Source organism: Idiotropiscis lumnitzeri, chromosome 8 (genome assembly GCF_059441095.1).
Source record: "Idiotropiscis lumnitzeri isolate Australia: NSW breed Sydney's pygmy pipehorse chromosome 8, RoL_Ilum_1.0, whole genome shotgun sequence".
In the NCBI taxonomy this organism is placed as follows: Eukaryota; Metazoa; Chordata; class Actinopteri; order Syngnathiformes; family Syngnathidae; genus Idiotropiscis; species Idiotropiscis lumnitzeri.
In genome coordinates, this window is record NC_142398.1 from 20,032,728 (window position 1) to 20,046,242 (window position 13,515).

At 42.8% G+C, this 13,515-nt stretch overlaps 1 protein-coding gene and 1 long non-coding RNA gene across 2 annotated transcripts; one reads left to right on the plus strand and one right to left on the minus strand.

Moving 5' to 3' along the window:
* Positions 1–1,197: 1,197 nt before the first annotated feature.
* LOC148332655 (keratin, type I cytoskeletal 19-like) lies at positions 1,198–3,806 on the minus strand. The gene is made up of 8 exons (XM_088303755.1): positions 3,332–3,806; positions 3,104–3,186; positions 2,862–3,018; positions 2,611–2,772; positions 2,401–2,526; positions 1,692–1,912; positions 1,587–1,600; positions 1,198–1,512 (listed from the first exon to the last, which is right to left on the minus strand). The coding sequence occupies exons 1-8, from the start codon at positions 3,749–3,751 to the stop codon at positions 1,463–1,465; spliced, it is 1,233 nt and encodes a 410-aa protein (XP_088159881.1). The 5' UTR covers positions 3,752–3,806; the 3' UTR covers positions 1,198–1,462.
* Positions 3,807–8,955: 5,149 nt separating this feature from the next.
* On the plus strand, positions 8,956–10,105 carry LOC148332656 (uncharacterized). Its single transcript, XR_015844699.1, has 3 exons — positions 8,956–9,233; positions 9,336–9,378; positions 9,902–10,105. It is a non-coding gene; the product is annotated as an uncharacterized LOC148332656 (long non-coding RNA).
* The last annotated feature ends 3,410 nt before the right edge of the window (positions 10,106–13,515 follow it).

Sequence of the window (13,515 nt, forward strand, 5' to 3'; positions counted from 1 at the left end):
TAAAATTACTTTATAATGACAAAAAGAGGCTCTAAAAATAGTGGTATGTGATAATCAAAACATGCTCAGGCTTAAGCGCTGAGCTGTATTTAATATATTTCTTGCTTTTATTATTATTCCTAAATAATCATAAAGGCACATAAAAGAAGTTGACTGTTTAGCTCAGAATAAAAAAAGTTCAACTCAGAACCATGACCTTAAAACTTGTATTGACTCTCCACTTACCACTGCACTCCTGACTAGTCACTAACGCGACTGCTGCATGTCTTAATGTTTATATGAAGCAAATATTTTGACATTATTATCGCATCTGAAGAGCATCGTTGGACGGCCTTTTCCATAAACAGTGTCATAATGTAACACGGTGCTGCAAATGGATCCAAATATGGGCCCGTAAAGCTTCACGGTGGGGGTTGGGTTCCGCACACCCACCTCCTGCGTAATCGCTGTGTGTCCAAAGCAAACATGACACCATTGTTGGAGAAATGTGAACTCCTCGTTGGGATTTTGAAGCTTTTACTGTGCACGATATGTCACGTCTATACTGTGCCTTATTTTATGCTCCTTATTCGTGTCAAAAGATGAGATTATGTCATTAAGTACCAAGCAGTGATCAAAAGGCGAGGCCCCCCCCTCGCTGCCCCGTAGTTTTACACACTACATCATAAACGGGTACAAAGTGCAGCACCGATGCCACATTTGAACAATGCTTGTCTTTGTTCACTTTGTCACTATTTGCATTCCCAGTCGGTGTGTACGTTCAAGTGCGGTACGTGTTCTCGTTACTCAGGTCACAGGAGTTAATGTAAAAGTGTTGACAGCCTCGCGGGCAAAGATTAGTCAGCCCTTAGGGTGTGTCGTCCGAGTAAGTCCACGGGTTATTTGCTCTGTTTAGTTTTCATTTCCCTCAAAAGTTTTTTTTTTTGCTCATTAACTCGTTTACTGCCATTGACGGATAAAGACGTCAAAGATTCATTTGATTTTCTTTTTTACTCTGCTGGTAGTAAATGAGTTAAGGTCATCAAGTTTAAGATCAGTCACCATTGTTCACCCTTTTCCTGACCACATCGCCCTTTTTACGTAACGCGCATTTCCACCGCCCCGTTTCCCTCCTCCCACCATGTCGCTCCGTTGCTATGACAACCGCATAAACAGAGATGTCATCACATTAAGATTTAGTCTAAAAAATGACACAGCTTGTCTTCACCAGCAGGTTTATTTTTTTTTTTTTAGGCAGCACGTGCAAACACACACATACAGACATTTTTTTTTGGTTTCCGTTTCTTGAACTTTAATAGTAGCCTTCCGTCTCCTCTCGGTCTCTAGCGTGGCCTTCAACTTTCATCGTCTGTCCGTTCTTTTTTTTTTTCCACATAATTTCACTTATCAGGTGTAACAGTGTGTATGTGTGTGAGTGCGCGTGCATGTGTTTGTTGTCCTGCCCGCTGGTCCGTTTGGCCTTTTAGCTGGAAGTGCGCACAGTGGTGGTTGTGACTGTGGTCTTGGAGCTCCCTGTGAAGAAAACAAATTTCAACTTTCCATGCGCTTATGTAATCGATCCTTGCGTGGCATGAAGCATCACTTACCTGAACCAATGGGCCTTAGTTGAGAAAAGGAAAGAGAAAAATAAAAAATGAACGGCGTGTTCGGAAAAGTACGTTCTCTCCAAATATATCCCCGTTTTTATCTACCTGGATTCCTCTGAGTCCAGGAGGCTCCTGTATGTCGCAATCTCCTGCTCCAACCTGGTCTTGATGTCCAGCAGCATCCTGTAGTCCTGACCCTGCTGCTCGATGCTGGCGCGCACGCTGGCGAGTTCGGCCTCCAGCATGTTGATTGAGTTCTGGAAGCCGGCCAGCATGGCGCTGTAACGAGCTTCCGTCTCTGCCACTGTGTTCTCCAGCGCTCCTTTCTAGAGATGGTTCCAACAAACAAGCTCATGGGGAGTCGCACCGCTGTCGCACTGGATGTTAAATTCAAGCAGACAAGCCACGCCCCCTTATTGTGTCTGACTCTGCGACTACGTTGTTAAGACTTTGTCTTTTTATTTAAAATCCTTTTTGGGCTCGTCGTGAAAGCCACAAAAGGGGGGAGGGAGGGGGGCTTCCTGAACTCTCATGACCTGTGGGCTTACGAGAGCGTCATGTTCTGCATTCCTTCCCTTTTCTCTTTGAGCACTTTATATCTACCAGAATCTGACCAGACTGTGAAATGTTTTCCTCTCCCTGCACACCCCCAACCTCACTCCCTCCCCTCCCCTCCCCCAAACGAATTCTTCAGTAAAGCCCTCCTTCTGCACCCTTTATCACTGTCTGCTTTTCCCATGCCGAGAGAGGCATCTGGGAATTTTGCTCATATAAGGCGAGCTTGCGAGAAGGCCGCCTGGCTTTCGTCTCTCACCATGCTGAGTTGGGACTGCAGCTCGATCTCCAGGCCCTGCAGCGTACGTCTTAGGTCTCCGATTTCTGTCTTGGACGTCTGGATGGTTTCTGTGCTGATGGTCACCTCCTTAGTCAGGGCGGTCGACTAGTGAGAGAAAAGGATGAAAGGAACATCTCAGTCTGATTCAAAGTTGTTGTTTAGTTTTTTTTTAGCAATGAATTGGGTTACCTTCTCATTAAACCAGGCTTCCTGGTCGCGACGATGTTTATCTGTGATGGACTCATACTGGGCGCGGATCTCCTCCAGGACTTTGTTGAGGTCCTGTTGGGGTGCGGCGTCAACCTCCACATTGACTGTGCCGGACAGCTGTGATCGCATCGCTGCCAGCTCCTGAAAAGCAAAAAAAAAAAAAAAGTGAGCATTTTAAATCTTCAGTGAGGGCGATCTCACCAGAATTGCACATGTGACGATTGTAGTACCTCTGCGTGGTTCTTCTTGAGGTAGGCCAGCTCATCTTGCAGACCCTCGATCTGCATCTCCAGGTCGGCCTTCGTCAGAGTGGTCTGGTCGAGCAGGCGGCGCAGGTTGGCGATGTCGGCCTCAACAGACTGTCGCATCATCAGCTCGTGCTCAAACCTGTTGGATTTCGTCCCCGAAAAATTGAACTTGGAATTCTGGAATTGGAGTGCCCATTAAACATGCTCGTCCAGGTCTTGCTTACTTGGTTCTGAAGTCATCAGCGGCCAGTTTGGAGTTGTCAATCTGGAGGAGGATGTTGGCATTGCCGATGGTGGCGGCCATGATCTGAATTGGAACGCAATTTGACAATTTGGATTTTTTATTTTTTTATTTGACACAACCATACGTATGAACCAAGTTGACATTTCTAAAACCTGTTTCCGTTCAACATGGTAATGATTAACATCTTGCTGGCGTTAACCGATCCTACCTTGTCCTTCAGGTCATTGATAATGGCCCAGTAGTTGCTGTAGTCCCTGTCGGCTGCAGGCCCCTTCTGCTCGTAGTACTCTCGGATCTGCTTCTCCAGCTTGGCGTTGGCGGCCTCCAGCGAGCGCACCTTCTCCAGGTAGCTGGCCAGACGGTCATTCAGGTTCTGCATGGTGGCCTTCTCGTTCAGCTGAATGGTGTTCTGGTCCAAGGCGCCGGACAGGTCGAAGGAACCCGCCCCGGCGCCGTAGCCGCCGCCGAACCCGGATGACACGCTGCGCATGGAGGAAGAGGAGATGCGAGGACCTCTCAGGCTCAGGCCGGACAAGCTCTGAGCCCGGGGCGCGCCTCTGGATGAGTAGCTGTAGCTCTGCCGGCTCATCATGACGGGCCCGCCGGTGATGCTGTAGCTGGACTGCATGGCTGAGAGTCGTTCGAGAGAGGAGACGAGAGGAGTTTGAGCCGCTTGAACCAGGAGTGGAGTTGGGTAGCGGCAAGCCGGCTCCTGATATAGTGCTGGACTTGGGGCGGGTCTGCTCGGGAGGAGGGAGGGGGTGGGGGGAGAGAAGGTGGGAGTTTTGCTCTGCGATCAGCACTGGCTTGACACAACCACCATTTGTTTTCCTTTAAGGACCAATGTGTTTTTTTTTCCCTTTCCCCCCTATGAGGGCACTCTCATGGAATGTGTGAGTGTGTGTGTGTTGCTGCTTTTGTGCTCATGTTTGAGGGAGCTCGAGTTCTGCACAAATGTGTGTGTGAATGTCACTTAAAAATTCTGAATGCTTATCTAAATACCTGCTCGTCTAGTCTCATTCATACCAGTTTGAATATTCACATGCAAATATGAAGTCACTTGCTGCTTTACTTTTCTGACGTTAGCGACTTTCTTATCAGCCACTTAAGCGAGCAACTTGTCGCTATCAAAAACTTACCCTTGCACTCTGTCGGAGGAATGGGAGTTTCGTAACGATACTTGTGCCAATGACCTTGTGGCCAACATTGAATTTAAAAAATATATTTTTTTTAAACAAGCCCATGAAAAAGGAATCTGCGCCCCCCATTGTTCGGCATATCACGCTCGACATCCCCTCTCAGTTCCTGTGTGTGCGCTCACATGAATGTGTGTGTCCATGTTCTTGAGTGTGTTGATTTTGGCCCCTGTTACGACCTGTTTTGCGGAGGAAATGGTGCGTAGAAAGGGACTGTGTGTCATTCTTGTGTGCGCGTGTGGGGGTGTGCGTGCGGGTGTGTGTGTGTGTGTGTGTGTGTGCAGGCCGTTTGGAGTGCAAGCGTGTGTGCGCAACTCCTTATCTCCATTTTGGGCTCCGGGCCAACTTTTCTCTGCCGGTGGAGATGGGAGAGGCTTGTGGGGTCGTCACCCTTCAGCCAAAGGGAGAAGTGACTCATGCCTCTTATTGGTTGCAGAAGCAGGGTTTGCTCTCACTCTACAGTATTGTGAGAGATCTTTCACTGCTGTGTTTCATGAAACCCTGTTCAGTCGTTTCGTGAGTAAAGTCCGTGGGGTAAAGTTCACTTTTTCCATGTTCTTTTCAAATTGCAGTGCTGCAAAGAGGATTTTACCGTAGATGGGGACTTGCCAGTCCCCGAAATGGGCACCCTTCCGTCATGACCCCTCTGTCCTTATTTATAAAAAATAATCATTCTCTGTGCATGTCCGTCTTCATCCTTTGAAAGCGCTTCTTTGGCTCTCAATTGCTTCTTCACACAGCTGCATCCATGAGCCCGAATTCCCGTCTCTGGATTTTAACATTCTTTTCTGAACTCCCAAAAACTTGATTATGTTTTTACAACTTAAATTTTCATCAATATGAGGTACAAAATGTATTTGAAATTGTAATATTTTTTTTCCAATGTGACCAAAGCTTCCAGGTTTGCCTCACAATTGTAACAAGAAATACTTCATCCTAATTAGTAAAATAGAGTGAGACCTACAATTGTGGAGTGACCATTCCAGGGTGCACGCCGCCTTTTCAAAAGGTCACCTTCATTTTCAGGTCCTCTTTGGTTATGGCCAAATTCCACGTTGCCGCCACACTATTTTCCTGCAATGTGGAAAGTGGGCGTTTTCACCCAAACCAAAGACGACTCATGCTTACGTTGATTTAGAAACTGAAATCTTATTTTTACTGCTATCGTAATTCGGATTGCGTTAATTCTGTTGTGTCAGGCCTCCGTTCATTGTCTTCGTGCGCAGGGATTTTGCAACAGTGCTGATTTTCTTGGGAACTTCAAAACTTCCTACGACATCAGTATGAGTTCAACAACATTTGGAGCAAAGTCTGTATATGTCGTAATGATTGCGTAGAATTAAGCCGCAAAGATTGCAATCCTTTAAGCAATCGCAAAACTAAATATTATCAACACATTGTCTTGAAAATTTATTGTATCACCCAAAAATCTATAAAAAAAAAAACATTCCTGCTAACTTTATCAAAATCCTTGTGTACTTTCTGGGAGTGTTCAGTTGTCATAAACTGCCGGACTCTGTGAAAAATCTCCTGCCCGCTCCCTTTTTCTAATGCCAGTGCTCAAACAAAGAAGTCAAGAGAAGCCGACATTAATTTAATGCAAACACATTTTGACCTGAGCGGATTTGGAGTTGGCTTACTTTTCTTGTCTCATTTTCTTCCTGAAAATTTAATGCCTTAATGCCTCATTCCTATCCTATCGTTGACATTAGACTGCAAGATCATAAGCAAGTTGTCAGGGAGAGAAGACAAATGAATCCAGTGGAACTTCCAAGGCTGAAGACAAGCCCTTCTGGAATGCTGGTGGACCTCTGATTTGTTCACATTTCAGGGATGTTTATTTTTTTTATGAAAAATAAAATGTGTGATACCAGCACAGACAATCAACTTGGGGGTTTAAGTACCGTATTTTCCGGACTATAAGCTGTTACTTTTTTCTTCTACTTTGAACCATGCGACTAATACAGCGGTGCAGCTTTTCTGTGGATTTTTCTTTCACCACTAGGGGCGCTCTATAGTTCAGAAAATATGCTAAATAAATCTTGATTTTTTTTTTTCACTTGGGTCTGTTCTGTTTTAATGAGCAAAGTTGTTGCCATGTTAAAAGGCACTGTTTTAACAATCTGTTTGTGTACCTTAATGTGCATTCACAGTACAAAAAATGTTTTCAACATAGAAAACTGCAGCTTATAGCCTGGTGCGGCTTGTGTGTGTGTTTTTTTTTTTTTTTTTTTTCAAAAAGAGTTTCTGCGGCTTATATGCATGTGCACCTTATAGTCTGGAAAATACTGTATTAGCGTAATGCGACTGAGACAATTCGCATCTTGACATGCTTCAAGAGTCCATCATAGATGGATGTTACGGAGAGAAGTCGATCACTTCAAAATAAAATGTGTTTCAGTCTAAAAAAAAAATAAAAATAACGGAAATACTGAACTTTTTCTTTCTAAAAACAAACTCATAGAGATTCTGCTGCATGTTTTTGAAGTATGGCTAATGACTCAATATGAATTTGTCACAAATGAAACATTCCGTCCATTGTCTACTGATTTTTTTTTCACAGCCCGGTGAATGAAAGAGAAAATCAAAACAGGAAGTCTATTGTCTGCATCGGTATTACACCTTCAAGTGAACATAAGCTCAAAACAGTATCTGTTATTTTGTTGTATCCCGGCAACAAGTCGAGCGTGTCACTCACAAGTCATGCTTGAATGGCACCAATTGTCGTCAGGTCTGGTTGCATTCACTTGAGCAAACATGAACATTGTTCCTTTCATATCATTGTTGTGTCATGTTCTCTCTCAGACACATCCAGATCAGCACATGAGCCTTTTGCAGGTTAGATCAATTGGATATTCTTGAGACAAAATATATTCACAAATTAAGAGTACTTTGCAGACTTTCCCCATGCACCATTTGTGGCAGACGTCTTTTTAAACACATGTTTCCCATCGAGCAGAGTTAGCAGCTCTCTGTGGGATCAACAGTGAATCATAGCATGCTCTGCTGTACACTCCTCATAGCCTCCTGTCAGTGGACCGCACCCCACTGCAGGCATTATCACATCCTCTTTCAACTATTCGGACTGCGCTGCGCAATAACTTCCCGGCATGCAACATCTATGCCAAAAGTCCAGCACACACAGTTATTGACATGCACAATCCGCGTGTGTGTGTGTGTGTGTGTGTTATGTTAAACATTGACCAGCATGTGAATCAAAGTACTCACAGCCACCATCTGTTTTATTTTAGTTAAGCACAGTTGTGTGCTTGAGTCAATCGAGATAAAAACTAGGATTGTTAATCATAATTGAATAATGATTCTGGTTGTATCTACAACTTGCTCTGAAGAAGCTGATATTTACTTTAGATTCCTAAGATCTTCTTCCTGCTGCTGTTGACGATGTAATGTAGCGTAGCGAGATAAGAAATATATTATATTGAAATCAAGGTAAAAAAGAAAAGTCAGCGTATTTTCTCCAGATACTTTTATTTGACTTGACAAACACATCAGTGAGTCCCAGTGCCACACCCTTCATGTGATCAGAGGCTTGAAAACTGGAGGTGACTTTTACTGTGACACAGCTTCCTCTAGTGGCAGTTCATAAAATGCAGGCGGGCCAAGAAAAATGAATCAGAGAAGCTTGTGGATGCCTCAAGCCACTAGACTTGCTTTATTTTATGTTGAGGGTTCAATCTCACGTTCCCAAATGTATTCAACACAGGGGGAGGGACACATATTCCCCACGTCATGCACGATACAATACACAATAGAAGACCATTCCACTTAGCAATATTTTTGTATTCTAAGTATATCTTTACGCCGCCGCGCACCACCATTGTGTGGCATACACGTAGTACCAAGATTGACCTGTGAGAGGCAGCATGGAGCCCCAGTCATAGCAGTTGTACGTTTGTAGTAGTAGTAGTTGTAATTACTGTGGTGAAGATGCAGTTATGCTAACAGTAAACACAACCAGTTGCGCCTCCTTTTGAGTCTGGCAACAATACAAGCTTCAGGTCGCTTACTAAATTTATGTCGTTCCATTTCATGTCACACTAAGTGTTTTCTTCATGCTGGGGAGGGGGGGGCGTAACAGAAAATAATTGAGAAGCACTGCTTTATAGGGAGGGGAAAGCTCAAATTTGCTCTGAGTGGCAAATTACAAGTGCGATCTTTAACTTCACCCTCAGAACGAACCCATTGTGGAGCAAGTAAAGACATAGAAGTGATTAATCCACAAATGACAGTATGGACGAGCTTCTCTCTCTCTTCCTGCGATACACACAACCACACTCAAAGTATGCTTTAGAAAACCTCCACAGTGTGCACGCCTGCGTGTGCGCAGCAAGGAGCTGCAGAATGTGTCGGAGGGAGATGTAAGTTCAGAGCTGAGAAGAGAGAGGCCCATCTCGCCTTTTGTTCTGTTTGAAATGCACATTAATTCTGTCGGTTGTTTTGTCAAGAGGAGGAAGAGTGGGCGTGGAGTCCTGCTGGGGGGCGTTGACGCATACGATGCCAGGATTGGTCACTGTGCCATTATTCTTTAAACTCGCCTGACTCCCTAACACTGCTCGCCCTTTGAACGAGAGTCATGTGTGAATTGAGGCCAGTGTGTACTGTATGTTGGCCCAAATGGAATTTCAAGAAGAATTGTTTGAGTCTACCCTGACCAGAATTTGAACCCTGTTCACCAAGTCAGCACTGTTTCACAATGTTGTCAAAGAATACTAGCTGCAGCTCGACAGCTCTACAGCTCTCCCAAATTTATCTGCTGGGTCAAAATTGCGGAAAAAATAACCCAATGCTGTTAGGAACTTTTAGATTTATCATTGCGTCTTCATGGATCCTCAGAGGGACGTTTGCATGTATCCATCCTCTGTTTGGTTCAGCTGTATTTGTACTTCTTATTGGGTGCGCTTAAAAAATCCTTTCCAAGACACACTTTTCAAGAAAACCTGTTTTGCCTTTTTTGATTTTATTTAAGCTAGATCTTTTTCTTTTGTGCATTTTTAGAGCAGCACGTATGAGTGGAACAATAACCTTACGTACATCTCTGGTGTGTATGATGTATTTTATTTAAAGTTTTATATTTATAAATATTGTGAACTGCTGTATTGTCGTGTATAGGTTTGGAATTGTGTGGAAGTAATGTATTGGAAGCTAAAGGTCATTGTGTTTCTTGCTTTAGTAATCAAGACATTCATCCTCATTTATTGTTTCTTCTTTGACAGGACTGTGTATTGCGTTATTCAAATAGTTTTTCTATATTATGTGAAAATAGGCGCTAAGGAATATTTTGTGTGCTTTAATACATTAAATTGTGTAGGAGGAGCATACGTATAAAAAAGTCTTCACCTATCACGTGGTTGTGGGAATCTCCCGCGGTAAACGGTGGATCTTTGTAAACAATTATAAGTCTTAAGTTCTGGCTTTTTAAAGCCGTACAAATCTGAGTGGATGAATCATACGAGTAAGTCTCGTGTTTCAATAACACTGTTGCAGATTAACGTGTTAGGCCACACCTGCGTTTAAAAAGTTTTCACATGTCCACTTCAATAGTATTACTTTGTCACACTCAGATGTGCAGCTGTGAGAACCGACAACATGAGGTCATGGCACTTCGGAGGCAAGGAACAAGAAGCGCAGTGTCCCACCACACGCGGCCAGCAGATGGCGCTAGAGTAGAAAAAGTCTTGACTCTGGATCATTGTTTTATCTAGTATTGAATGCAGAGAAATGGTCAAATAGTGAAAAGCGTCTTTGAATAAACATGTCTCACAGATCTTATAGTGCTGTTTTTATATTTTAATATTTTTTGTTTGCGTCCCTGAGATGCGAATCCCTGTGCATGGGTCGAGTTTTGATGACGAGTCGATGACGAAAATGACAAAGCGCCCGTTTTTGCGTCAAGCACGGACTACAACAAATTTTCAGGTGAGTCGGGGACGAGGCTGCTTCCTTTAACGGGCACACCCAGACAGGCGCACCGCAGACTGGGCTTGCGCTGGCATGAAAATGAAGTTACACCCGTTTTTACAAATAGCGCAATAGGACCCATCGGCTACTCTTAAAATGGTACACTCTTGCTGCGTCATTGGGTGTTGTGGTTATGGAACAATGCCAAGAGAACAAGGGATAATGTTTCTTATGAATTCCTAAAATAATTATACACCAGGGCCCGGAGACAAAAGAAATGTCTAAAAAATAGCAAATGAAGTGGCTGAGTAAAATCTCCCATGCAGACCAATGCATGTCCAATCCATAGTTTGAGCTCATGCCTGCAACGAGCACTTTGTAAGCAATAGGTTTGCTTACCTTTGAAGTCATAATATTTAATGATATAAGAGATATTTTAGTTAGACCACGATAAAGAAAAAAAACTTGACTGCAAGCCGCTTATGTTTGGGATTCATGCGCACGCTAGCTAGCTAGCTGAAAGCTAACATCTTGCCACTTGCCAAAATGTCCTACCCAATAGAATACTATCATGAAAAACGAACTGATGGCTACACTAAAGGGTGTTGGTGTGTGTCTCTGGCATTAGCAGGCAAGCAGGGCAACATATTTGTTGTGAGTATCTCACAGGACAAAAGATTTCCATAATGAGCCCCTGAAAGAAAAGCCTAGGATTAAAAAAGTTATTTTACAGGTCAGCCAAGCCGATCGGGTTTCTGCATCAGTGGAGAGGATCGAAGCCTGCACACATCCAGATTACAACTGTGGTGGAGATGAGGCTAGTCTGCACAATAAAAGTTAAAGTACGGACAATAACAAACTCTTGTTAACTAGCACATTTTCTTGTGTTGTTTCATGTTCATGGAATTCATTTCACAAGTTCCGCAACAAGCTGCAGAAACATGTGACGAGCTCGGGGGAGAACATGCAAACTCCACACAGGAAGACCGGAGCCAGAATCAAACTCTGCACCTCCGAGCTGTGAGGCCATTGTGCGAACCAGTTTTGTTAGATCATTTACAATATTTATCACATGTAAATCAACTAAATCTAAAAAAAAAAAAAAACATTTGCCAAAAACAAAAAGCATATTTGCTCCATTTAAATGTTTGATGCCTCAGCGGCCTTTTTTGTTGTACTTGCTGAGCTGGTGTAACGACTTCTCGGCAGACAATAAACAATGCTTCCGCACAACAAAGCTAGTAAAGTCTCTTGAATTCTGATCAGATCTAGTGCAAGATCTGCATAAAGAAAAAAAAAATCAAAATCCAGATAAGAAATACAACTGTGGTTGGAGATAGCATTAGTGTAGAACTACAGTGCTGCTTACTCGGTTATTTAGCCACAATTAGCCAAATATAATATAAAAAAAAGCAAAAACCAAAGCTTGCAATATGATCCAGAGCATTTCTTCAGAAAAAATATCACACCATCCAAAAACTCAGTTTTAATGTCATTTTTGTGGTATAATTTATTCTCCGTTTTATTGGATTTGGTTTGGCTTTATAAAATAATGAACATATTTAAAAAAAAAAAAAAAATCAATATCCTTGAAATAAATAACCATCACAGAAGTGTTGATACGTTTTGCTAACCATGTTAGCCCTTAAGAGTACTTTAAAGTGTGTGTTTGCTGTTGAGAGTTTTCCTCAATCTGCTTGTCATGTCAGTCGAACATTCTTAGCGCAACATTCCCAAAAAGTCTTTGTATGAAGAAAAGCGATGACTGCGCCTGCACATGAATTCTCCTCAATATTTATGATAGTCGGCACCCTCTGTCATCTCGCGAGGTGTCACCTCGTTTTGTGGGCTGACAGACGACGAGAGAAGTTGTCAATGATGACAGCGAACAGCAGTCAAGCAGCGCGGCGATGTTGCTCAACAAGACGAGACGTTCAAGACGCAAATATCAAAGTGATCATTTTCCAACGGAGAGACAGTGAGATTTTTGTCTGCCCATTTGATAATCAGCATCTCTGGTGAAAAAAATTATATTGAAATATTTTCGTGTTTATTATTCATATTTATGTGACAAAATGGCCGCCCCTTGAGATGGCTAAAAACGGAGGAATTTTGTGGATTTTCCCGCTAAATTCATATTCCACAAACGCAATATTAATCAGAATGCCAAGTTTAGACTACTGAACGCACATATAACATTTTATTGTAAATAATTTTTTGGGGTTGACTTCCCCTTTAAGACAGGAAGGTTGTGTTTTGTATAAAGAAGTAGAGCACAGATTTTTGGTTTCTTTTATTTTGAAATAAACCCTATAAAAGAATTGGACAATCAAGACAAACCAATCTAGCAGCTTCATGCAAACATTTGAATGGTGCACATCATTTATTTTCCCCCCTTTAAGACGTCATCCCGTGGGAATTCAATGATGATGCAGTGAGCATTTCAATCATTGCTCATAAACAATCATTCATCACGGAAGTGCAAGTTATGTTTGAGCGCACTGACCGGACCTCATGACTGAGTCATCACTCCAGACATGTTGCTGCTTAGCGAAACATCTTTTTTTGATTCAAAATAAAATGCAGTTCTGAATCTCCCCTGTTGGTTAAAAAAATGAAGAGAAAAGGATCCTGCCAAGAAAATAGTTGAAACATTTTAATGTTCCCTTTTTCTACAATAAGTGTCACTCAGTTTGACTTGTCAAATATATGTCAAAGAACGGTATTTGTAAACATAACCCAGATGGCCTCTCAACGTATGACAGGAATGCAGACTTTGACTCACTCAAACATGCGTGATGTATTTTCTCGCCGATGAGTCTCGTATGTGCAGTCCACCCTGCCTCTGTGTCCGATGCAGGTGTGTTATACTTGCACGTGAAAGAACTTAAACGTTGATGAGAAACGATTCCACGAGCATCAGTAAATGCAATCTTGCACATTTCCGCACTGATATATTTGACTTAAATGACCCCCGCAGTCTCAACCTTTGGCCCTTGTTTGGCTGATGTGAAATTGCCACCGCTGTGTTTAATTTGCGTCACAGTGGCGAGCAAACATTTTCCGTCAACGTTTTACGGCATTTCTCCGATAGGTGTGTATGATAGCTCGCACTGTTTGTTTTGTCTGGGAATAAACATGGAAGGTGGCAGTTATGCATTCCTAAAGGGGTATGGGGTATGCAAGAGAACTATTTCAAGAATGGTCATTCATTGAGAAATGATAAAATGTGGAATCACAAGTTTGACCTGTCATGAGGGCGGATGAACCCCTCACC

Excerpts from the sequence above, each read along its gene's own strand:
- LOC148332655 (XM_088303755.1), bottom strand. The coding sequence starts at position 3,751 with ATGCAGTCCAGCTACAGCATCACCGGCGGGCCCGTCATGATGAGCCGG. Across the intron at positions 2,527-2,610 it reads AAGCCTGGTTTAATGAGAAG|TCGACCGCCCTGACTAAGGA; the intron begins GTAACCCAATTC and ends TTCTCTCACTAG. Across the intron at positions 1,913-2,400 it reads TGCAGTCCCAACTCAGCATG|AAAGGAGCGCTGGAGAACAC; the intron begins GTGAGAGACGAA and ends AACCATCTCTAG.